Source organism: Paramormyrops kingsleyae, chromosome 21 (genome assembly GCF_048594095.1).
Source record: "Paramormyrops kingsleyae isolate MSU_618 chromosome 21, PKINGS_0.4, whole genome shotgun sequence".
NCBI lineage: Eukaryota > Metazoa > Chordata > Actinopteri > Osteoglossiformes > Mormyridae > Paramormyrops > Paramormyrops kingsleyae.
The window spans coordinates 20,502,464-20,528,651 of NC_132817.1; the positions used below are offsets into that span (position 1 = coordinate 20,502,464).

At 46.3% G+C, this 26,188-nt stretch overlaps 2 protein-coding genes across 2 annotated transcripts in view; one reads left to right on the forward strand and one right to left on the reverse strand.

Annotated features, from left to right (window-relative positions):
- Positions 1-25,628, forward strand: part of cdc73 (cell division cycle 73, Paf1/RNA polymerase II complex component, homolog (S. cerevisiae)) — a 42,451-nt gene extending 16,823 nt beyond the window's left edge. The window contains exons 11-17 of the mRNA XM_023806508.2: positions 15,174-15,231; positions 17,921-17,956; positions 18,486-18,573; positions 23,277-23,438; positions 24,071-24,171; positions 24,579-24,720; positions 25,047-25,628. Coding sequence (XP_023662276.2) covers positions 15,174-15,231; positions 17,921-17,956; positions 18,486-18,573; positions 23,277-23,438; positions 24,071-24,171; positions 24,579-24,720; positions 25,047-25,083 — 624 coding nt within the window. The 3' untranslated portion in view covers positions 25,084-25,628. The remainder of the gene's footprint in view (positions 1-15,173; positions 15,232-17,920; positions 17,957-18,485; positions 18,574-23,276; positions 23,439-24,070; positions 24,172-24,578; positions 24,721-25,046) is intronic.
- LOC111841043 (beta-1,3-galactosyltransferase 2) lies at positions 4,824-9,463 on the reverse strand. Its single transcript, XM_023806510.2, has 2 exons — positions 8,866-9,463; positions 4,824-6,631 (listed from the first exon to the last, which is right to left on the reverse strand). Exon 2 carries the CDS (start codon positions 6,378-6,380, stop codon positions 5,088-5,090), a length of 1,293 nt encoding a protein of 430 aa, XP_023662278.2. The 5' UTR covers positions 6,381-6,631; positions 8,866-9,463; the 3' UTR covers positions 4,824-5,087.
- Positions 25,629-26,188: the final 560 nt, after the last annotated feature.

Genomic DNA, 26,188 nt, shown 5'->3' on the forward strand with positions numbered 1-26,188 from the left:
CTATGGTACCTGCACACCGTCAGGAGGAGATGAACAATTGGGGTGGTCGTTATTCACTGGGGTTTACCGGAAAACGACTGCAATGAATCTTGCTGCATAAACTAGCATTTGTTGACTGTGTTGCATAGTTGTCAAAGTTTTTGCGTGACTGGAGGCAGAACATGTTCCCGGTTTGGTCAGCCCCGGCGGTGACCTGGAACGCGGTCATCTTACGCCATTTCCAAACCTATTTTTGTCGCGCATGCTGTGCAGCCTCATTCCCGCCATCTGCAGCCCGGCCGCTCCTTTGCGGCCCTCGATCGGGCATGTGGCGGGTAACCGGGCCGCACGGCTCTCAAGCCCAGGGGCGCCAGGGCAGCAGCGGAACGGGCCACCTGGCCTCCTGCGTTCCCCCTCAGCCCATAAAGGCTCTCATCACCGTGAAGCGCGGCCTGCCACACACGACAGTAGGAAGGGACGCTCCGGAGAGGTCAGAGCTTCTCCCAGCTCTCTCTGCTGCTGTGTGAGCCTGGAGGGCAAGGCCCTGGGCCCCCTCTGCCACGACATGCGTTTCCAGTACCGATCACCCAGTGCGGCTCTTCTGCTACTGGGCCCCCTCTGCCACGACATGCGTTTCCAGTACCGATCACCCAGTGCGGCTCTCCTCCTGCTGTCACTTATTGTCAGCTTCCTGTATGTGATGCATGGAGTCATACGCTAAGCTGGAATATACAATGCAAACGCTGAGACATGCAAGCATAATAGAAACATGGCATTTTAAGACATGGGCATTACAGCAAAGACCAAGATATTCAGGCAGCTGATTGGTGGGGAATGACCAGAATCAGCTTTAATGGCCAAGTATGTTTACTCGTACAAGAAATTTGCCTCCGGTTTTTCGTTGCTCTCAGTTTACTTAAACAGGACAGACGTACAGCAAAAAAAAAACAGGACTAAGAAAACAAGTGCAGTATGTAGAGAAGCGTCTTAAGCCAGAGAGCCATAGTGCAAACGTTCATAGTGCAAAGATACTGGTTGCTATATATACGTGAGGTATAGTGGATGCTTGTGATGGCAGATTATTACGCAGTATTGTCCTTGACACCTAATTGTTCATCAGAGTCATGGACTGTGGAAGGGGACTATTCATGTGTCTGCTTGTTTTGGCGTAGTGCTCTGTAGTGCTTGCCAGAGTGGGGGGGAGTTTGAGCAGGATGTGCCTCTGATGAGGCACTGCAGTGAATGATTTTTATCTGCCTGTTTCCTGACTCTGGGGCATGTGTAAGTTCTTACTGCAAATTTGCAGATTTTGAAGTTGGGCGTGGAAGCTTGCTGTACAATAAACTAGAGATGCACCAATACCGATATTCGGATCGGTATCGGCGCCGATCCAGACCTATTTGACGGATCGGGAATCGGCCATGCGTGACCGATCCACGTCCTATACTTACTTATTTAGTTTTTGGCAATCAATCGCACGACAGCTCTTTCCCATTTTACATGTGCGTTTTTGCGGAATTCAAATCGAACGCTATCACTGCCCCTAAGTCTTTTTTGCTACTCAGTGGGTGTGAGTACAGTGACTTCCGCCTGCTGTGAGGTCATGCGCATACCCTTCGCAGTACGAGGAGCGTAAGATAAGACGTGACGATCTGGGAGTATTTTAGGCTTTTAACAGAAATCGGAAGCACAGCGTTTTGCAATCTATGTAAAATAAGGTTTTGAGGTGGGAATAGCGTTTAATGGAAAATCCCATTTAACAAAGCGCACGCAACTGCGAGACAAAACAAAGCAATGGATGATTTGGGAGTCGCTAACTTAATTGGACTGTTTTGCGAACTCGTTGCTTGAGATACAAGAGGGGCTGCCATCGCAACAAAAGTGTAACTGCGCTGATGCCAATGGGAGAAAAACTGTTAAAATTTTAAGCATTCGCCACTTGTGTATATTTGCTTTGAAGATATTCATATTGAACTGCAAATGCCTCAAAAACGCTTAAAACAAATGAAGTGGAACAGTACGTTATGTATGTTTGTAGTAGCCTAATTAAATATTTTTTGTCATACATTTTTTCCATCTGTATTTACTAGCTTAAAAAAAATATGTAAAGTATAACAAAGTAAAAAGAGCTCTTGTATCGGAATCGGTATCGGTATCGGCAGTTGTGTATCGAAATCGGATCGGAACTGAAAAAACGTGGATCGCCCATCTCTACAATAAACACATAGATTCTGAGTTCTGAGTTCTTTTAACACCCAGTCCTAGGCTGTGAGGGGTCAGACTGTTCAGCAGTGGAATAGTCTTACAAATTACTGTTCAGGTAATGCACTGCTTCATCTAGACTAAATCTGTATCTAGAAATGTCAGCCTGTAAGTTCAGCCTGTAAAAATTGTTAAATGACTTATCAGCATTGCTACTTAATAGCTAACATCATCTCCTGTGTTTGTTTATTAGATTAGGGAGAGATGGTGGTGATTATAAGAAATGTAATAAATGTAAGAAATTCTTTTCCCACCTTATTGAATTGGAGAGCTGATCCTAATTTAGTTGAGGCTGGAGTGGGTCTTTCTGTGGAAAGTCTTTAAAATTTGGTATTTTTATTTAATGATGACCGTGAAGTCAGTGGTGTCATGTGACTGCCTGGTACGGGTGATGACTTTTGTATCTCTGTGTACGCTCACTGTGGGAGTCATGCACAGGTGGATTCGCATCCCATAATGCCAGCGTGTAATCTGGAGCAATTCGGTCAAGCAGCCCTCTAGAAGAATCTCCAGGCCAATTAGGGAAAAGGCAGCAGGTTAAAATTGACTGTCATCTTAAAATGTATTGGTGAAACGCAAAACCAGCCTCTTGGTAACTGCTGGTCTGTTTTATGGTAAGCCGTGACATTGGGCAGCGACCAGATATTATGGGATGGATTTCAGAGGGTGGTTGGGGGGCGTTGTGACGTACACAAGCATGTCCTTCACCTACTCTTATAAATTACAATGCTGGTATCCTTTGATCACCTCAGCATTGATATGCTTATTATAAACATTGCTAAATGGTTTCTCCCCCCCCTTCAAACACTACCATGGTCTTTGACCCCGTTGGTACTATAAAATTGTGATTGTGCTTCACAGGGGTTTCGGCTCAATCGTTTGCCTCCCTCGCATGAAATACATGCATCCGAAGCGGCCCGTCCCCCCACAGCTAGCGTGCGTTTGGCTGCCCGTGCGCTTACCGTTGATTTCGCTGCTTATTTATAGAGCCCATTAAAGCGCAGCAGCGGCTGGGCGTTGATACGTTACGCCCTTAGCAGCTGACCTGAGATCATTTAGCTCGTAACAGTTGAGGTTATTACCAGCTAGCGCCGCGCTCGCTCTAAATCAGCGAGGTCGTAAAGGGTGACACTCTCAGAAAGACACTCCTCTTTTTGTTTACCTCCGGCGCGTGCCGGATGTGTGCCGTACCTAGGGTTTGTTTTAATGATTAATTTCGTAACTGGATGGGCAATGTGCTCTGGAGATTACTTTTATAGCCTGTAATTTGTGAAATTTGATCTCAGTTGGGGCAGACTTAAAATGAGCAGAGAATTTAAATTTTCTGGGAAGCAAAGGATTTATAAAAAAATTATTTAGCTAGGCTTTCTGTGTCATGTGCTGGATTGCTGGCATCTACAAGCACATCCTCTTAGGACAGGCACGAAGATTTGTGTGCGTAAGCTTTGTGTGGTTTTCTGTTTAAAGGTGATCAGGTGATTCCTCAAGTTCCCAGTTTAGCCACCTTTTAATGACATGGTAAACCCCCCCGGGACAGCCCACCCTCCCCTGTACAGCTGCAGTTTGCTGTAAATATGTAATGCGAGCTCAGCCGTGCGTGCAGAAGTACGTGGTGTGTACAGGAGAACATACTGGACTCCCCTGTGCTAAGCATGGTCAGGATGTGCCGCAGCTCACAGAAGCCTAACCTCTCAAGAAGGCCGTTTGATCTCTCCTGCTGAGCGAGGCGGCTAACAGAGAAGTGCGTCCACATGTTCCTCGTTCTACCTGGGGCTTGCTCTGTTCGGCCTTCTGAGTGAAATCTGCGGATTTGGTTTTGGGGCCTTAAGTTTTGCCTTAAATATTTCATTCTGTTTTAGCCCTGTCTGTTCTGCCGCTGTCGCAGCCCGGCCGTGGTTTGGGTCTGTTGTGGTGTTGAATCTGCTTCTGATCAGAATCATTTACTTTTTCTGGGTAAGTGGTAAGTCTTAAGCAGCATGGTGATGAAACGCCCCCCACCCCACCCCGGGAGTCATGTGATGGAGCTAAGTTTGTGCCTCCCGGCCCCTGGCTACTCTTTCTCTGCCTCTCACAGAATTACTCGCGCGCATGTCCTTCATTTCTATGGTGAATCAGGAAGTGCAAGTTGATTTCCAAGACCAAGATTTTCATCCAGTTTTTGGCAGATTTGTTGATGTGCGGTGGTGGTTTCTCTTGTCTGATGCAGCCTAAACTTCTTGTTGGGCCCCATTCTGGGAAAATAAGGCCGCGCTCCCAGAGCAGCTGTTGCTGACGGAATAACAGGAGATGCGCCGTGCCGGATGCGCCGCTGCAGTGTTCCATTTTTCTGAAGTCGTGCAACTTATGCAACCAGAGTTTATCTCTAGGATATAGAAAAGGCCGCTTGGATCTGATTTATGAGTGTGTTAATGCGTATAGTGTTATATCCATAAATCCATTCACATTCACCGAGCTGCTACCGCTCACTATTCACCTTTGAACTACTCTGTCTACTTTTTTTTTTCTTTGGAGGGGTGGCTGTGAAACCGTCGATTTTTGTTTTTTCACAAAATTCTTTCTCACAAACATCTGTGACTATTAAACACATCTGATGTCATACTTTTATTGGCAACTGGTAAAGTTTAATCACTTGTGCATGCTCAATACTGCACAATAATAAATTTTCGTACTTCCATTTTTTAATATTTTCCTCAATTAATTACAGCTTTGCAGTACATAACATCTGTTAAATTGAAAAAATATTGTCAGTTCGTACTGTACACGATAGCAAAACGGGTGTGTGCTGGTCTGTCCCGCCTCACAGTGACCCCCCAAAGTGTGCCAGTCTTGCAGAATCCCTCCGTCGATCACTGGCCCACCATCCAGTGTAGCTTTCTGTGCCGGTACCGACCCGCTTTCTCCTTGGCCGCGTTGACGCATGCGTTGTGCTTGTTGCTCTGCAAGTGGTTCCAGTACTTGATGAGCTCGTTTGGCTGGAACTGGTGGGACGTGATCAGATGGCTGTACTTGCAGCTGGAGTAGGAGACGCGCCAGTGGTTGAACACAAACTCATTGGGGGGGGGCACGGGGTCAATACGCAGCTTGGCTAGGCAAATCCCTACATAGACGTCCTCCAAGTGCAAGCGCCGGATGCTCAGAGAGGCCCGGTAGATCTTTTGGGCTAAGTCGCCGGAGAACACATAGCCGGTCCCAGAGCAGAAGACCGGGTACCGCTCACTCGGGTACAGTTCAGGCGGCATGTACCACTTGCTGTCTTTGTTCCGGTTTGGGGCGTAGCCTCTCATCAGGTAGCCCGTGAAATAGTTCTGTTTTGGTGGAAGGTCTGGCTTGAGCAGTTTATGAACGAGATAGTCTGTGTTGACGAACATGTCGCTGTCTGTCTTCATGACGTAGGCTGTGTGCGGACAGTGTGTGGCCACCCAGTTCATCCCCATCAGGGTCTTGATGGTTAGGTTGTAGTAGGTGTCCATGTACTCCTGCTGGATGATGTCATGGTGCTGCCTGCTCTCCTCCTCGATGGAGCGCTGCTGGTAGGAGTTGCGGTTCTTCCCCAGTCCCAGGAGGAACAGCCGTACGAAATCCAAGCCGGAGGCCACGCTGTCGTTGCCCCAGGTCTGCCTGATGGCGTTTCTGGCGTCTGTCTGGCCAGGCTCCGCCGCGATCAGGAGCACCAGGAACGGCTTCCTGTCCAGGCATTTGTCGGGCTCGTTGATGATGTAGCGGAACGGCTGTGCTATGAAGCGGCCTCCCGGCCCCGACTCCCCGTTCAGGCTACCGTTGGCGCTCAGGGAGTTCTCCAGGCCCGTCACCCCCTGCAGGGACCCCCCTGCCTCAGCCTGGTGAGAGCTGCTGTTGGCCGCCATCTTGGGGGGCATGGGGAGGGACTCTTTCCAGATGCCCCTCAGCGCGCTCTGGTTGGTCTCGCTCTTCTGTGAGCGGAAACCGCCCCGCACCGTGTAGGCGACCGGGTTTTCCCTCCGGCCGCTCCTACCTAGGAGCCAGTCCTGGTGGCTGAAGAGGACGACGACGCCCACCAGGGAGGCGAGGGAGAGCAGGCCGGCCACGTGGGAGCGGAAGAGTGACCTCTTGACGTTCCAGGTCATCTTGATCAGACAGCAGTGTCGCCGCCTCCACTGCATGATGCAGACGCGAAGCGCTCCGCCGCGCTGTGCTCACGTTAATTGGAATCAGATGTGCATCTTGAGCTCCGTTGGCCTCATCGGCAGTGGCAGCTCCTTGGGCCCCCAGTGCAGTAGTGGGGCAGCTGACACATCCTGCACATAAGCCTCTGGACCCCCTCACTGCAATATTTCCCGCACGTCAGCCGTTCATGCCTCAGTGTATCCGCATAAGAATCTCTGGGTCTTCAGATGGCGTGCACCATGGTCATCTGGAAGAGACAAGAGAGGAGAGATCAAAGCGCGGAGAGACATGGAATCGTCTCGCCATGACTAACCATCAAGTTTCAGCGTAACGTGAAACCTCAGTATCGAGCTGGAGGTTTTTGTACAGTGCCGCGGAGGATTTCCCCCTCCCCCATCTCAGCTGCAAGTTTTATTTAGTAAGTCTTAATGCATGCAAAAGATTTGTTGGTAACCGGATGATTGGGTTGCTCTGCATGCATGTGAAAGACAGTCATAAAATGTGACACAGGTGTAGGACTTGCGATGTGGTATTATCGACCACAACCCCCCCTGCACTGACACTCCGCTCTCAGCGGCAGGCCAGGAAGTGCTGTCACGATGAATTGTCAGAGTCCAGGAGAACCTGATGCAGAATTCATAGACTGCAGATGGCGATAACAGCTTTCACCTGACGTTCGCCTCGCACATATCCATCTGGTTGGCTGTGGTTTGGCTCGTCGAAAAATAAGTTCCTGTCCTTATGTGATGTAGCCTGACAGTTCCTGATAAGCTCGCTCTTTAACTCCACGTTATCCTCTTTTTGTGAGTTCAGAACTATGGCTTTGGGCGCGGGCAGCTCTTGGTGCTGTCTCTCGTTTCTGGTGTGTTTCACAGCTACCTGCAAGCGACAGAGCGCTTTCACCTTTTCAACAGTCTGTTTACTCAGCTCGGGAGACAGACGGTTCGTGCTGGGATTTTAAAGTTTAACGGGTGGCAGATCCGTACCGGTTTTGATGTGTGGAATATTTATTTGATTTTTTTCATCACTGTGAAAAGGTTGCATTTCTTGAAGTTTCCAGCGTTCCTGTGCCCTTCGTTCTGAATAAGGATGGTCCTCGGGTTTATAAATTAAGAGCTTGTCCAGAAGAATTTGATTTTAAAGTCAGACTGGCCGGTTTGCCCTGCTTTAGCCATCCTGATTAGTCCGCTAAAATTGCATCCATCGCTCAAACGCTATGAGCTCAGACAGGTTTCCTTCATCTCTAATAAACTGGTAAGGCAGCTCCTGGCGTCGGTCCGAAAGGTCATTTGTGACAGGTTCCCAGCCACTGGATTTATGCATGGCTCATTTATCAATCTGCCCTGACCGGCCCTGACAAATGCAAACAAAACCCAGTGAATATTTATCTACCAAAGATCTTCAAGTTAAATATGTTTGGACATAAATGCATAATTACTGTGCGTGTTGGTATGAAAAAAATGTTAATCGCTAGATTTATTGTTCTTTTGTTTATGTGGGTTAATGGAAGGTTAGTATTCTGGCGTTTATGGATTGCACTATGGTAATGCGGGGAATAGGTTACACACACACACACACACACACACACACACACACACACACACACACACACACACACACACACACACACACACACACACACACACACACACACACAGTGTTTCAAAAAATGGCCGTAGTCATGAACTCCTGGTGGTTAGTCTTGTTCTGTTTTCGGTTGCATAATGTTTCATTTAACTGTGTATAGTCATGTGCAGCCTTTAATATTTCAGGACGCTGCAATCCAAGCATGCTGTCGTAGTCTGTGCGGAATGTTGGGATGCTAAATGGAAAAGGTGAATTTTCTTTGCACCTCTGATTTAAAAATAGCTACCTGCGTTGTTCTTTTTAGGAATTGTGTTTTTCTGGCTTTTGCACAAGAGTAGTTCTATGTTTAAAGCAGCGTGTGACTCTGAATATTAGTCTCTGGTAGTTCATAAAAATATACCATTGCAAGTTTATGGAGCCAGAACTTCATTAAATAGTGACACATCGTAGCATATAAATTGTTTTAAAAGCAGGTAGTGTGTGTGTATGCTAGGTAGCATGGCGATTGCCGTGTTAGCTATTGAAGTAGAACCCTGATGCCGGGAATCTTTGTTTGTTTTTGGATACCTTTTAGTTTTAAATAGGTTAGGACATTAGCAGTCAGGATGTAGGGCAGTTTTTATTAATATGGTTTATTATATGCAGTGTCCACCCGTGGGAAAGAGCACAGGGCACACACACACACACACACACACACACACACACACACACAGCTGTGCATTTTTACTTCACAGCTGAGGCTCTGCCTGTTATGGAGTCGCCCCGCGTGTCCGAGAATTCTGACAGTTCGGGCCGAACGTGCACCGTACCCGGACCTCTCTGAGAACCCCCCCCCCCCCTCCCCGGTCGGGCAAGGGGGCGGGGGTGGAGACCGCGAGGCAGACGAGGACGTACCTCAGGCTGGAGCTGCTCATCGCGGTGGGGAAAGGCTGCCGCAGCCGCTCGCCGTCTGGCACGCCATTACTGCCGTCGTCAGAACCGCCAAAGCTTGTGCTCTTCTGTCCACCGTCACGCGCCCCCCCCCATCCCGGCTTCCCCGCATTCCATCCATACAGTGATCGGTTATGCTTTTTCCTCCCTCCGTCTCCCCACCTCGAATCTTCCTTGTATCTGTAGTCCACAGGCTTCTGAGATAAACAGTTTTCCTTCCTCCCTCTATTTCTAGAGGAACAGCTTTGTCTGGTCTTTGTTGGCGTGGCGTAGCGCGCGATTGCAGTCTGAGCCGCGCCGCGCCGCACGAGCGGGGCTGGGGAGCCGCTCTAGCTGCAGCGGAGGCAGAGCGCTACGCTACATACTCCTTCATGTTGCTAGGCAGGATGGCGGTGTTGCCGGAGAGCAGAACGCGGAGTCCACCCCTGGCCCTCCCCCCCCCCCCGTGTTGGCCGCATTTACAGCGCGATCTGGCCAGAGTGGAAGGTCCTCCGCCCCTGTTCCGGAAAGGCAGCTGTTTAAACACGGTGTCTGACAGGCAGCGTTACAGTGACAGAACACAAGCCGTCACTGCTTTCTTAATAGGGCTCCCACGTGACCTATTCATATTCATTCCGCCCCACCCCCCATCTAGCCCCCCCCCCCTTTCCCACCACCCTCTTAAGAGATGGGGGGATTTAACTCCATGCTGCCTGGATGGAGGAGAGAGAGCCTTTATTTTGTCTCGGCATGTATTATTTCATGGGTTTCACATGGCTTTGGTTCTGGGCTGTTTGTATTATTTTTTTGTGTTACTCCAGCTGTCCAGTTCAGCACAAAACAAAATGTATGACAATATTAGTTAGGAAAAGGGGGGGCGTTGAAGAATTTACCCATCCATTGAACTTGTTTTGCAAAGTGTCAGTTACATTGAGAAACAAAACCCAGAGCAGCTTCCTTTTGGGTCTGAATCGGGAAAGCGGTGCTGATGCTTTGCATTTTGCAAATGGGTTTTGTTTGACATTGTTCGCATATATAAAAACGAGTGTCCTGCTTTTGGACCGACACTCAGGATTCACACAGGAGCAGTGCTGTGCATCAATCACATTTTGTCAATAGATGTCCAGTCTGCAGAACTTTGGAGTATTTAGGCAAATCTGGTTAAGTTTAAATCGCTGTTTCCAGAGCAGCTCATTCGGAATATGGGTTTACTGTCAGCAGGCGAACGTGTGCCCTCAGAGGATAGGGTGGGCTTCTTAAAGCAGAAATCCAGAAGAACCTGTCCCTAAGCTCTCCGTGTGTTTACTCGACACTTTGGCTACAATGCAGACCAGTTTTGAAACGTCATATGAAACTCTAGGTCATACAGGTCATTGTCCACATGCTATGTATATTTTTGTCTGTTTCGTATTATCAAAAATGGGGAATAAAAGATATGTCTTGAAGATGGTTGTGTTGGGTGAGCATTCACTTGTGTGGAATCTGAGGTTTTTAGGGGTAAATAATTATTCCTGTTTGTAAGGAAATTTTACAGTATTCTAAATGGACACTTTGCCTTAATGGGGAGGTATTTAATAAAACTACTCTTTCAGTGAATGATTTACTTAAATTACCTATGAATGTCAAGCTATAAAAATTATGACTTGCAGCTCTTACGAAAAACAACCTTGTCTTCCATTGATAATTCCTTCATCTATTCCGTTCATCGTGGCAGTTGAATTGCGTTGGGGAAAATGCAATCAGTTATTTATATTAGATGCTATTGCCCCTGCAATAAACATTTATAAGGCAATCTGTGTTTTTTTTTTTCTCCAAGTTAAGATCTGGCTGGGAAATTCAAATACTTCCCTAATTTCCCTCAGTGAGTGCTAACTGGCTATGAAATATTCAGCGTACTTTTCAGGTCTCAGTGTCCTGAGCTGCTGCAGTCGCAGCCGCTGCTGTTCTCACAGTGGAAAAAGGCAGGATTATCGCTCCGCTCCTTAATGACAAATTAAACATCCTGGGTGACTTGCCAGAATCCCAGGATACCCCAAATAATGGAAGACCTTTATTCTCAATTCAATGAAAATCGAAAATGAAACTCCGCTCAGTACTGCATTTAAAATGACTACCAGGCAAATAGTCACACAGGCTTGTATTTTTCCTTCCTTTTGTTTCCTGTTTAATCGTGTCATCTCTGGTGGACAAAGTATGCCGCTTTTGGTTTTTGCTCATGCCTGAAAGGTAATCACAAGAACCGGATTGGTCAATCACCCTGTACCTTGTGTCGTTATTGGTATGCAGGATTATACCCAGCTATGAACATAATTGGCTGTAAGTTCAAGGGAACACAACTTTTGAAGTCTTGGTTGAAAAACGTTAATTATTCAGCAGTCCTGTATAATATGTTGCCTGCGCGGCCGTTTAAATTGCTGGCTGACTGCTGGGAATAGCTTTGAGATATGCGTGCAATGTGACTGCAGCTGCTTTGACATTTGGGCCGTGACGTCGCTGATAGATTGCCCCTGGATCTCCGTGATGGCGCTCCGTAGATACGGCGTCCCGGAGACAAGGTTGCCGAGCATTGGCTAGGGAATGAAATCCAATCGTTTCAGATGATTCTAGCTAAGAGGGAAAAGAGCTGGATGGGGACAGACGTAATTCGGAGATGAGTTTATGTGAATCTCAGTTTGGCTTCATCCAGCCATTATTTGGATTAATAGACTAAGAATCTGTACCTCAGGCATGGTTTTTTCCATGTCCAGATTCTCAGTAAACGTATAATATTAATAAAGATATAACATTACCAATATGTCTATAAATACGCCTTGAGAACCTTCGTGCTATTTGTCATTTAGAGTATCATTAGATTACATGTATGTTTAATTGAATTATGATTAAAAGATGTTTCCTTCGGGAGTAATAAAGTATCTGTCTGTCTATATCACGGTACACAAAAATCATGGTTTGGTACGTCCCTCAGTTTTGTTCGGTACAGCAGTGATAAAGAAACGAAACATAAATTGCTTCTTTATTCTTTATTAAACAGTGTTTTACTGAACAAAATATGACTGTCTTTAATAAAGTCTCTGTCAATACTGCTGCAACCTATTAATAAACCAAACTTAAGTAAATAAAAATATTCTATCAAGTAAATAAAAATAAAATAAATATCCTTTAAGGTGCACATTTAGAAAATTAACTGCACCTGATCTGTACTGTATTCACATTCGCAGCTTTCAGCTGTGCAACACAAATATTGTCTCAAGAAATACAAAACACAACAAAATAAATATCCATTACGGTGCAGCGTCAAACATACCTGTGCTGTACTGTATTCACGATAACTTCCAGCTTCACGTTAGGACGTACGCAATCAGTGTTGTGGTGCAGCTCCATCCGCCCCTTTCCGAATGTCACTCAGGGGAAACACAAACACACAAAGGTTTCGCATTTGCTGCGTTCGTTCTGTACATTTGCGTACCGAACCGAAAGACCCTCACTGAAAATCTATCTCACACTCTACCTCTATACCTCTGCCTCTATCTATCTCCATCTATTCTATCTATATTCTATGTTATCTATCTAAACATTCCAATACACTTAACCTTCCCATAGATCAGGGTTATTCAAATCACGGTCCTCGAGGTCCGAGCACTGCTGGTTTTCCAGCCTTCCTTTACCTGTCAGTCAGGTGTGAAGCCTCTGACCAATCAGAATCAGTAGTTATTAAACTTCCTGGGAGAACTGAAAACAAGGCCTGGATTTGGAATCGAGGTCCAGATTTGAAGCACCCTGCCATAGATGATGCTTTGGGTTGAGTATAAAGACAAGAGCTTTGCAAAGGATAAATGTTGATTTACTTGCTTTTGCCACATGGACACACGGAACAGCTCAAGAACTGAATAATAAGCTTATGGGGGAGAAATGACAGGTGGTCTTAGCCCTCATAACTCTTAATTTCTTAAGTAATTGAATCTGTGGTGACTGGCTTGCTTACTAGGGGGGTTTGCTTGACAAATCCCTGCGAAACATTTTATCATGTACACACTGGCGAAATTGAAGGTGGGGTGTCATGTACACACTGGCGAAATTGAAGGTGGGGTGTCATGTACACACTGGCGACATTGAAGGTGGGGTGTCATGTACACACTGGCGAAATTGAAGGTGGGGTATCATGTACACACTGGCGACATTGAAGGTGGGGTATCATGTACACACTGGCGACATTGAAGGTGGGGTATCATGTACACACTGGCGAAATTGAAGGTGGGGTATCATGTACACACTGGCGAAATTGAAGGTGGGGTATCATGTACACACTGGCGAAATTGAAGGTGGGGTATCATGTACACACTGGCGACATTGAAGGTGGGGTGTCATGTACACACTGGCGACATTGAAGGTGGGGTATCATGTACACACTGGCGAAATTGAAGGTGGGGTATCATGTACACACTGGCGACATTGAAGGTGGGGTGTCATGTACACACTGGCGACATTGAAGGTGGGGTGTCATGTACACACTGGCGACATTGAAGGTGGGGTGTCATGTACACACTGGCGACATTGAAGGTGGGGTGTCATGTACACACTGGCGACATTGAAGGTGGGGTATCATGTACACACTGGCGAAATTGAAGGTGGGGTATCATGTACCCACTGGCGAAATTGAAGGTGGGGTGTCATGTACACACTGGCGACATTGAAGGTGGGGTGTCATGTACACACTGGCGACATTGAAGGTGGGGTGTCATGTACACACTGGCGACATTGAAGGTGGGGTGTCATGTACACACTGGCGACATTGAAGGTGGGGTGTCATGTACACACTGGCGAAATTGAAGGTGGGGTGTCATGTACACACTGGCGAAATTGAAGGTGGGGTGTCATGTACACACTGGCGACATTGAAGGTGGGGTGTCATGTACACACTGGCGACATTGAAGGTGGGGTGTCATGTACACACTGGCGACATTGAAGGTGGGGTGTCATGTACACACTGGCGACATTGAAGGTGGGGTGTCATGTACACACTGGCGACATTGAAGGTGGGGTGTCATGTACACACTGGCGAAATTGAAGGTGGGGTATCATGTACACACTGGCGACATTGAAGGTGGGGTGTCATGTACACACTGGCGACATTGAAGGTGGGGTGTCATGTACACACTGGCGACATTGAAAGTGGGGTATCATGTACACACTGGCGAAATTGAAGGTGGGGTGTCATGTACACACTGGCGACATTGAAGGTGGGGTGTCATGTACACACTGGCGAAATTGAAGGTGGGGTGTCATGTACACACTGGCGACATTGAAGGTGGGGTGTCATGTACACACTGGCGACATTGAAGGTGGGGTGTCATGTACACACTGGCGACATTGAAGGTGGGGTGTCATGTACACACTGGCGACATTGAAGGTGGGGTGTCATGTACACACTGGCGACATTGAAGGTGGGGTGTCATGTACACACTGGCGACATTGAAAGTGGGGTATCATGTACACACTGGCGAAATTGAAGGTGGGGTATCATGTACACACTGGCGACATTGAAGGTGGGGTATCATGTACACACTGGCGACATTGAAGGTGGGGTGTCATGTACACACTGGCGACATTGAAGGTGGGGTGTCATGTACACACTGGCGACATTGAAGGTGGGGTGTCATGTACACACTGGCGACATTGAAGGTGGGGTGTCATGTACACACTGGCGACATTGAAGGTGGGGTGTCATGTACACACTGGCGACATTGAAGGTGGGGTGTCATGTACACACTGGCGACATTGAAGGTGGGGTGTCATGTACACACTGGCGACATTGAAGGTGGGGTGTCATGTACACACTGGCGACATTGAAGGTGGGGTGTCATGTACACACTGGCGACATTGAAGGTGGGGTATCATGTCATCGGAGTGAGACCCCTGACACTTTTCTTATTTTAGTCACTAAACAGTAGATTGAAAGACTATCAATTATCTTGATGCTCAAAATAAGGCAAGAAGATAGGAACCAGATATATATATACCGGTGTTGCTTCCCCCCCCCCCCCATGACCCACAGCATTAAAAACAGGAGATGCTCATTCGCTATCTGCTAAATTATTGTTTGGTGTTGTCAACAAAATGATGAGCAGCATTGTCAATTTGTGCATCCATTATGTTGATATATGACCTGCGATCTGCAATATGAGACATTAATGACGCCCGACGTCTATGGCTTAAAAACTGTTTACCCATGGACTCTCATTCTGGATCTTTCTTAGTTTCAAGTTTAACTTTTGTTCCGACGTCTTGGCTTTCAGGAAGGAGCTTCTGCCCGCAAGGCTCAGACACCAGCAATGCAACCAGTGCCCAGACCAGGTAGGTCTACGTCGCTTCTGGGCAGTCCCTCATGGCGGTCTGCCATCCCCAGTCTCCACAGCATTTCTGCAGCGGTATGAAATAGATACATTGACCGTGCCCTAAACGTCAGCCTGGATGTCTGCCGTGGCTCACGGTCGCCTGATAACTGCTGCCCTCCCGCTTTTAATCCGAAATTCCAGCGGCTGAACGCTGAACTTGAGTAATCCTACTGGCAGAATTGACTTATAAGCCGATTAATAACTAGATCTCTGTTTTTTGGGGGTAGCTAGATCTCAGCTTGGTCAAAATCAAAAGAATATATGTTGCTGGCAAGACTACCCTGGGTGGTCTCATAAACTTGCTGTTTAGTGACATACCCATTAAGGGAACACTATTCCTTGCATAATAAATGGTAGCAGACCTGGTGATAGTGTACTAACAAAGTGCATTTTAAGGTAGTTTTCTTCGCATTTTACAACAAATGCAAATGTGCTTCACATCATTGATGGGTAGATAGTGTTTTTTCCCCTCTGTCCCCAACACTATTTAAGCTCATGAAGGTGTTAAATGCCGCTGTTCCACCTTACATTTGTTAGCCAGCTTGGGAGTTAGCGGTGTGGTTTGCTAAAAATATCCTGACTAAACTTCAGCTCAGAACATGTAACATGCTCTCGTGCTGCTCTCCACATCCCGTGCTGCTCTCCACATCCCGTGCTGCTCTCCACATCCCGTGCCTCTGACTCAGCACTCAGCAGCCCCTTTTACAATAAGAGCTTCATTTTCTGCCCCCTCCCCAATACTACTTTCTGCGAGGACCAGTTTTATCTGTACATTCCCCCCCCCCCGCCCCCCTCCCCTGGCTAATAACATTTGTTTAATGTGAATTTCATCAGCTCAGCTACATGTGCGGTCTGCACTTCACTATCACAGGCCAGGGAAGATTAAAGACTAATCAGAGCAGGCAGAATTATAACTTTCTAATTCTGATGTGCTGCTTTGCCTGTATCGCATCCGTTACTAAGAGTTATTTATGCATTTGTGCAATTTGGTGTTATTTAAAAATAAACATGAGTGTAATCAGTTTGCTGTTTTTGATAACCTGATGTCCGAACCCCTTTTGGACGATGGGGAAATTTTGGTAGGGATTTAACCTTTAATATGGTGATATGGCGCTAAACTGATATTGTACCCTGGTAATTTTAAATGTTTATTTTCATCTCCTTTTGCATCTGTCTGAGTTTTGATGATTTGATGAGTTGAGCAGGCAAGGTTTTGATGATCGGTTTAACGTTTTGGTTTCACTGTAATGTGTGGCTTCGTAAGATGTTGACACTAAAAAGTATTAAATTGTGAAGCGTCTTGCCCCAAAAGGCTGCTTGGTGATAATGGAGATCAGGTCTGGAAACAGAGGACACTTCTGGCAGATCTTTGTCCCGGAAATCCTGAGAAACACATTGCCGACTTGATAAGCGGCCCATTAGGAGATTTAATGCCGTCGTCTGGGGTTTCTGTCTTCTGAAAACTCGCCCCGTAACGCCTGGCGTGACACTTGGGGGGGGGGGGGGGGGGGGTTGTAAGCTGGCCTTGCTGTTTTGTTTCTTGGACTGAGCCCAGGAAATCAATAAAATACATAGAGGATGGTTCTGTCGGGGGCGGCGGCAGGTGTCTCTCGCGGTGTCCTGTTCTCTGGGCTGCACTCATCCTGATTGCTGACAGATAACTTGGACATTTGACTTTTTCTCCTAATGAATTGCTTCTGTGTTGTCCAGTGTCAACTTAATGTCCCAAAAAAGTGTTTTAAAATGGCTCCAGAACGACTTCCTTGCTCCAGCACTGGTGGGGAGTCTCTTCTAGAAGGCCAGAGGAGTAGTTAACGCCTTGTGTTCAGAACCTGGAACTCCAGATCTGGTTCATCTTCTGCCCTTACGTCATCTCTGAATCAGTGCATTAAATCAGAATGTAGCTTTAGTTTCATGATACTTCTGTATGACCCAAATTAAGACACGTACCTTCTTTGTTTGATTCATTACAGCAATCAGCGCAGTGTCTTTCTGGTACCTTCTCACACAGTGTGTTCAGTGTTTATCAGGCTTCTGGAAGCTGATTTGTCCAGGGGTCAAAAGTCAATAAAAAGCTGATTTGTGGTTCCTTTCGGTTTCACTGTCCCACCACGCATGGGGGGGGCTCTCCCTCCAGCGTCCCCTCCCTGCCTAAGTCCACGTCTGACCAGTTTTGAGTTGCATCTGGCATTCTTGGGCACGTAGCACCGAAGAAATTCCCGGCTGCACACGTTTGCATAGAATTAATGCCTCCCCATCACATGCCACAGATTAACCTCTGAACCCCCCCCCCCCCAGATTAAATACACTCTCTGTAGCAAACGACTTCAGAGAAGCAACACATTCCCTGCTTCATTGCTGACTTAGCTGTTCATTTACTTCAAATGTAGATTTTACAATTTCATTTGTTACAAAAACATCTATTCATCTGAGGGGGAAGGATTTCGGTGTGTAAGTGGTGATTTATCTCGTCTGCGTCGCCATCAATCCTTGATTGCTAATGAATTTTCATTGTTGCATAAAACAAACATGCCCTGATTTGCCTCGGCATCAAAATACAACGTACACTTTAAGCAAGTGCCATGCTGCTGTTTTCACTGTACAGGCGAATTAAACTTTTTACCGTTAATTTTAATTTTCCTTTTCAGTGTCACAAGCCAGACCACCGCCTAACCAAAAGAAGGGTATGTATGGAAAGGGCCAGTTACGTGCATGATGCTTTTAAAGGGTTAAAATATCATGTTCAACTTTGGATATTTTATTACCAGCTAAATGCTGAATTGCATGTTGGCTAATGTTGGTTGCTTGTATTGCAGTTCTCGAATTTATAGTGGTTGCTGGCAAAAAATGTAGTTTTTCAAGGTCACTTAGGGTGTTCGATAGCTTGTCTCTGTCTGTGAAGGAAATGGCAGACGCAGGATTCTAGTATGTAACAGTCACGCTTCTTATTGTTTGCTCTGTGCCACAGTCCCATGTTCCTTCTGTCTAATCACTGTTACATACATTGTATGTGTAGCATGTATGTTAAGCAATATGTGTTTAATCGCTTAAGAATGAAGTTGTATGTTTGCACTGTCTGAAAGTGTTCCTGGATGTAAATGAGTCGTGTCTCAGTAAGCTGTAGTAATGATTTTGTCATTAATGTAGGGGCTGAATGTGCATCAACAAAAATGCAATCTTTCCATGCTCTTTCCCCCCCCCCCTCGTGTTAAGGGTCTCGAACTCCTATCATCATCATACCCGCCGCCACGACATCGCTGATCACCATGCTTAACGCCAAGGATCTTTTGCAAGATCTGAAGTAAGTGTTTTGATGTTAGTGTTTCTGCCATATGAAATTGCCTTGAAATATGTGTCCTCAGGCAGAGTTATTTGTGGCACAGTTGATAAATCTCTAACTAATGAGAAGTTGCATCCCTCTTCTACTCGGCATTGCTGAACACTTAAAGCTACGCTGAGCCTTTTGAAATACCATAGCCATTATTTAATGCACAATGCACAATACAATGTGATCGTACCATTTATCTCAGTCACTGAAGGAGATTCTCTATATGAAGGGTAAAATCAATATGCAGTATATTCCGCATGTTACCTTAAAACATCTGTGCTGCGTGCAAATCCGAGGATGACTCCCCACGGTCCTTCTGATGCATGCTGTCATTGCTGCATGGCTGCTCAGGCCGGGGATAGACTTGATGCCTTTGAATCGCAGCTTTTTACTTCCTAGCAGAAAATGTTTTGCATTTAAAGTGTGCAATTAGTTGGTTATTCCTGCTGAGCTCATATATATCACAGCCTCTTGAGGAAATTAATGGGAAACAGGGGGTCAACTAAATTGATTAAGGGGTATTTTGTTAATAATTGCCTTGTCCACAGAGCCGCGTCAGCTTCAGGGTTTGTGACATAGTGTTTTAATTCCAGCAGTCATTGTCCGAGCGGCTGGCAACTGTGTAACGCGTGGGGAGTTGAAAAAGTCAAGCGTCGCAGGCAGTTCTGATTATTAGATTGCCGTGACTCGGCATGCTGTCAGACTCTGATCTGGATGAATATCTTTGCACCTGCTGGTGCCGTTTCTGCCTGCTGTCCATCTCCATGCGTAACCAGTGAACACGATAATGGGGAAGGCAGTTGGGGAGGGGTTTTTTCACCTTGCTAAGTGTTCCACCGATATATAACTTTTAAAATAGCTTTGCTTAGCACAGTTTGAGCCACTATATAGGTGAAAAATGTCGTCCATCAAAATCATATCAGTCTGAACTTGTGGCCCAGGAATGGTCATTGTGCTGTTGCGATTCCAACCTTTCCACCATGCGTGACGATGACGGGTTCAGCGCGGCGTGAGCCGCATGTCACAGTGGCGAGTCTCTTCCTGTTTACGCTGCCCACACGATGCACAGCTGAGACGTGCTGGCTCACGCTCGGGAGGTCGAGGGTGTTTATGCGTGTGCGTCAGCTGCTGCAGCGGTTTTCTTTCATTTATGTGCGAGGTGACGATCTGAATTATTCAGTTGATCATTGAAATGCCTTTGAATGTAGCTAGTGGCAAACTCTGATTGGCCTTGTAATTACCTCGCCGGTCAATTAAAAAAAAAAAAAAAACCTTCGGAAAATCACACTTGTCCCATTGAACTCGACTTATGTGCCTGCTGGTGAACGTTAATGTTAAACTTCTAGTATTTTAGTCGATTTTCTTTATTGCCTGCCATTTTTACTGCGTTTGTTTCCGAAGAAACGCCAGCCAGACTACTGTGGTGCTCTGGCTTTAGTAGCTCATTTTCACCTGTGAAAATTTACTGCTAACACAGTCATTTCCGATACTCGCCGGAGGAATTGGTTGCAGTTGCAACATCTTATTGACTGCATAAATCAGTTAAACTGAATGTGTTAGCACATCGAACTGCTTCTCACTGCCACGAAACTGAAGATGTTTAACCAGAGGCATGTTAATGATATTGTCCTTTCGTGCCAAATTAAGCCCCGCCCTTATGTTAATTTGTCACACGACTCGTCTCGTCGTTTCAAAGTTGCATGCGCTAGGATTTTATTTAACTGGTCTCACTAGTAGATGTGGTTACTGTTTACATATCAGAGACAGTGCTGAACATACCTTTACGTTTACGAAAAATACCAGATTTGAGAATGTTACTATTCCGGTATGGTCATATTCCTCAGGTTAATAGCCTCCTTTTAGTAAACGTACGGCAAATGTACGCATCCACAAATCTCTTAGGGAAACCTCATTAAGTTTAGTTGTGTGCCGCAAGTATGATTTAAGCTGGTTTTGTGTTTATAACGTTTAGGGTTCCTGTGCACTCGCGTTCAGATTGGCGTTTTTGATACGTTTGTGAGTCTCATGCGCTTAACACGCTTGGTGTGTCCTCTCACTAGGAAGGCCATTTGATGTGCGTCTAATTGACTTGCCGAAAAAGACGGCGTCTCCCTGCTCTGAGCTCCTCGCATGAGCGGCTTCCTGGCTCCCTGGCAGCAGACAGCGGGACTTTATAATTAGCGGGTGCCTGAAAGGCAGCGGCCTTTGAAGTTGCCGCACGCAGCGCGGCACGTTAAGTCGGAAGAGCGCGTTTAAGCCGCGTTTCTAATGGCCGCTGTGAGAAGGCCTCTTCGCGGGTTCGAGCATCCGTTCACCAGAGTCACGTCACCTAACTTGCCAGCTAGCCAGTATGTTGTCACTCCCGTGATTCCGTCACCAGTGTCATTCCATCATGGTTTGTTTTATATGACCGAAAGCATATGAACTTCTGATGTAGATGTGTTCTTAAAATAAATGTTCCTTTTTATACCTTTCATTTGTATACTACTGGTCATCTTGGTTGTTTGCTTAGCTAACCCCCCCCCCCCCCAAAAAAAAAAATCTTGCGCATTCTAGGACAAATATCTATGTCGGTCACTTTATGTAACACTTTTGCTGAGATGCTGCTAAAGTATTGCTAATAGCATCCATCCATCCATTCATCCATCTGTCCATCCATCCTCCTGCTTATCCAGCTCAGGGGGAGGGGGCCTGAAGCCTGTCCCAGGCAGCACAGAGTACATGGCAGGGCTATGCCAGTTCACCCGGGGAGGGAAGCGGGAGTGTCTGGAGGAGGTGTGATGCAGTGGTGGTACGTGCTGCTCTTGGCGCGCCGTCATGCTCTTAATTTTTGCAAATGTCTCGTATCTGTGATGACTTCCAGTCCGTCAAAACCGCACGTCTGCTGCGTCTCCCCGGCAAACAGTGTCGGCGTTCAGAAATCTCATTGGATATTTTGTCAGGCAAACTTTTTATTCTGCGAAGAAACATCGGTGCAGGCAGCGCCGCCTCTCGCAGGCCTGTGATCGCTTCCAGAGGGCGCCGGTGCCGTCGACGGCCCGCGGCGCTGGAGGCGTGGGGCGGCCCGAGGGGCCATCCTGGCCTGTCGATTTGATGCGCCCGCCTGTGACAGGCCGGGGATTCTGCCTCCCTCCAGCTGCTCTCGCCCCGTTGCCGGAAGATTGACTGTTCTGACAGCCGCGCCGTTCGAAAGATCTGTCCCAGATTGCGGCTCCGTTCGGCTTGTTTTGTGGGCTTTTTCGCATGAGATTTTTGTTGCCTTTTTTAGAACGAATTCACAGGGCTGCCTTGACTTTGAAAAGTTGCACCCCCCGCCCCCGGATTGGTTTAAAAAGTGGCAGCTTATGCTGTAAATGACAAAAATAATTTGTGGTTGAGAAACAGGTTTAAGCTGTGACCTTAAAGGCATTACACCTATCTTTAAAGGAATGGAATGGTTTGTAAGACAGTGAGATGGACAGACAGATGAATGGACGCAGAGACAGATATAAACCTGACTGAAGAAAAGCCTTTGCGAGGCGTGACCTCACTTATGGGGTGACCCTTTTGTTTTACCAGTTCCTCAAAGAGAAACACAGAAAGTCACGTTCGGTGGTTTCCTAGACTGCTTGTCTTACAGGCAAGGGAAATGTGTTTTCTTGGTAACCTTCTGATTTCGGAAAGTCGTCTGTGAGTGTCCAGAGCCGTCAGTCACTCCCTCCTTACCACATTCATTCATTTATTTATTTGTTTATCTGTTTCACTTATTTATTTATTTGACTAGAGAGAGATGCTATTTGGATATTTCATATTGGCAAACGTCTTCTCAGCAGAAGGACTTGCTTAACATTTCATGTTCAATATATTTGGACAAAGTGATTGTTACTAGATGAGCTGATGTGCACATTTTTAAACACCGCAAGAGATGTGACCCTGCCAGGTTCTAAACATGCCGTGGTTAAATTCTCAGGTGTTCCGAGAATGGCTGGCAAACACTTTCTATGGTTTGCTACATGTAATTGCTCATGCTTCGATTCAGCCTGTGCTGAGATAAAGCTTCTGCAAGTTATTGCCAGCTGCAGAATCCTGTTATGCCTTCCTGTTTTTCAGTGCAGAAATTGCGTACGTTAAACCTAATTGTTCCACCACTCAATTTTCTCCATGGCGAGTCTCTTCAAATCAGAAATAGCTAGGTATAGCTAAAATATTGAGTGGGAAACTTTGTTTTTTTTTTTTCTTTTTTGAATTGCCTTTAAACTGCCTTAACACTCAGTTGAAATCCTGTTTTGATTTAGTCTGTCTGATTACAGGTTTTGCTGGTATTCAGTTTTTAATCCCAGAGTGACGTAAGGAAATTTTAGCTGTTCATGAGGAGAAACCTTCTATCCGTTGTTATATATGTATATAATAGTTGAGTGTTTAACTGCAACAATAAAACATTGTTCGACTTTCAGCAGCAGGAACAAAAGTTGATTGTTTTCTGCAGAAGTGCGTCCATTCTCTGGGGCGTCTGCCCGCCCGGATATCCACACTTCTCGTTTTCTGTGCTAGCCAAGCGACTGCCACTTATGGCAAATGGTTACCACGGGAACGCTTTCACGGGCAGTGCGGCGTCTGTTTCGCTGAATGTCACCCGCTTAAACCCGAAGGCCCTGGTTTTGTTTTTAAAAAAAAAAAAACCACGTTTTGTTTTGAAGGTTCGTGACGTCTGACGATAAGAAGAAACAGGGCATTCAGCGAGACAACGAGGTCCTGCTTCAGAGGCGGAAGGATCAGATTCAGCCTGGAGGGACAACGATCAGCGTGACCGTACCCTACAGGGTCATCGACCAGCCTCTTAAACTGGCCCCACAGGACTGGTGCGTGTGCAGATTACCCACAATTCAATACCCAACAGCCCATGCACACTGTGCCATTGGAGTCTGCGAAGTTACTAGAGTTTCCCTCTTTGAAAGTCATTTTCACTGGCATGTCTGTTTTGGGAAATGTGCAGTGCATTTAAAATGCGCCTTAATCTAATGATCCTTTTTGTCTCTTTTGAAAACTTAAGGCACTTAGCCGATGCACTTATCTGTAATGATTACAAAAAATGGAGATTCATGAAAAAGACACGTATCCAGCATTCTGTGTCCTCTTCTTCCGATAAGTCTGTAAAAATCAAAATGCAAATGTATTCTTTTATTCCACTGCGCCTTGCCTCGTTTGTCATAGTGTGCACACATTTGTCTGTCAGAAAAATTGAGCAAGGCTAATTTACTAGTTGACTAATAAATTGCCGGCTCTTTTCTGTAATTGTGTATTTTCTGCATGTGTGGCCCCCAGTGCGTCAGTGTTCGCAGCTTCGTCAAATGTAAGTGTCCACATTGTGGCCAGTAGGAGAGTAGAAGACTCTTCAGAAGATGAGGCAGATGCTCTTTACGCCAGCATCCTACAAAGTGGGATATATCTAAATGAAATATCTAGTTCCTTTTCCCTTTGTTTTCTCTTCCAGGGATCGCGTGGTGGCTGTTTTCGTTCAGGGCCCTGCCTGGCAGTTCAAGGGCTGGCCGTGGTTACTGGCTGACGGGTCCCCTGTTGACATTTTCTCTAAAAGTGAGTCGAAGCAGGATGTCAGTCAGGCAGAAAGCAAGTGTTTTACCTGTCAGGATGGGAGGGGAGGCTGTCCTTTCTGTTCGTTTGCCGTGAGTCCCTAGGAGATAACATCAGAGTGTATCGTGAACGTATACATTTTATAAAGTGCTGTCACATCAGGTACAGATTAGTGTATTTTGCTATTTCCCCGGTTCGTTCAAAACAGTCTAATCAATCTATATAAACTCATCTTTAGCCGGATTGCCTTAGAATTGCATCATTTCTTGAATAAAATTTTAACACAAAAAAAAGGGTATCATTAACTATAGTATATGTTAGATTCACTTGTTAAAAGCCACGGAAAACCCTGCCTGGCAAATTTTGGTCAACAGGCTGCTTGTCTCCCCCCCCCAAACCCCAATCCACAGTTAGAGCCTTCCATCTGAAATACGACGAACAGAAAATGGACCCAAACGTACAGAAGTGGGACGTCACTGTGCTGGAGCTGAGCCACCACAAGAGGCACTTAGACCGGCCCGTGTTCCTGCGGTTCTGGGAGACGCTCGACAGGTGAGCCCGGCTGCCTGCAGGCCTGCTGTCATGCGGCGTCAGTTTTCGGGCAGCGAGCGCCTTAAAGGGGCGTGACCCTTTAATCGCGGGGGTTATTAAATGCTGGCCACCTCTTTTATTGCTCAGACATCTGGGTTTCTAACATGTATGACACATGCCACACACCGTGGGCGTCCCACGTGGCGTCCCGCTCGGTGATGCGCGCCACAGTTTCAGCGTCATTCCTTTTCGCGCGAGCAAAGCGAAACCCGATTCTCCTCACGCGGCCCGCAGAGTCGGAGGCCCGTCCTCACTTCCCTGGCCCTGGCCTCTTTCCTGATCTGCAGGTATATGGTGAAACACAAATCCCACCTGAGATTCTGAGCGCGGGCCCTCCTCTGGCATTCGGCGACGTGAAGAACAAGAGGAGTGTTGTTCTTTTCGATTTTGGTGGTTGGGGGACGGGTGGGGGGGGGGGGGGGGGCTGCGTTCCCCACATGTCTGAATCCTCTCCAGAGCTCCATCTGCCAAAATGAAGCTGCCTTCCACCTAATTGTCTGCTTCTGGAATCTCCGATCCATCACCAAGAATATACTCTCCCTGGCGTTCTTGCTGGTATGTTGTTTTGGCCGTGAGGTGTTGATCTGGGCGAGCCACTGAAGGTTTTGGTGGGTGGGGGGGGGACATGATTCTTCATTGTCTTACACTCTCCCTTTGTCACATAGTAGACGTACCAAAACTATATTTTTCAATAGGTTGTATGTTCATTCTCATGACTGAGGAAACAAGGTGTTCCTCAGTGTTTTTTTTTTTTTTTTGTTTTGGTCTATGTGTAAAATAAATGGAATAAAAAAAAATGAAAGATCAAATTATGATGATATAGATGTGTTGAATAAAGTAACTCCTAAGCATAAGGGTTAGTATCCCTTCGGTTGCATGTGTGTGTGTGTTTTTCTCCACCCTTGCTCCAAAATCCATTTATCGACTGCTTATGATTTTTATGTTATGATTGTATGTCAGTAGCAGGTGACGCTCAGTGCCGCGCAGCTCCCTTGATTTCTTTGAATTAAGACTGAAAGGGAGAAATTTTGAAAGATTTTTGAAAGGGTCCGTTGTGAAGAGCTGTCTTCGCAGATGTGGGATGTGCGATGCAGGTGAGAAAAGCCTTTGTCCTCCGGACAGCTTTTTAAGTTCAGGAGCAAGATTATGTGGCACCTTATTTTTGGCAAGTAGGTGTTTATCTGACTGGCATTTCCGAACATTCAATAAAACTTTTTTTTAAATAAAAAGCGGTCGTAGCTCCATGTTACACTGAAGAGATTTTTCTTAAAAAAAAAGAAAAAAAAGAAAAAAACACAACAGTTCCTTAAATTGTTACTTTGTACTGGGCAACATATGAGGATAATAAACTTCAATGGCGTAAAAATAAGAGGCCTGTATTTTTTTCCCACACCCGCTCTGCCCTTGCTTGGCGCTTGCCGTAGTCGTC

Coding starts and splice junctions, on each gene's coding strand:
- LOC111841043 (XM_023806510.2), bottom strand. CDS start 6,380: ATGCAGTGGAGGCGGCGACACTGCTGTCTGATCAAGATGACCTGGAAC.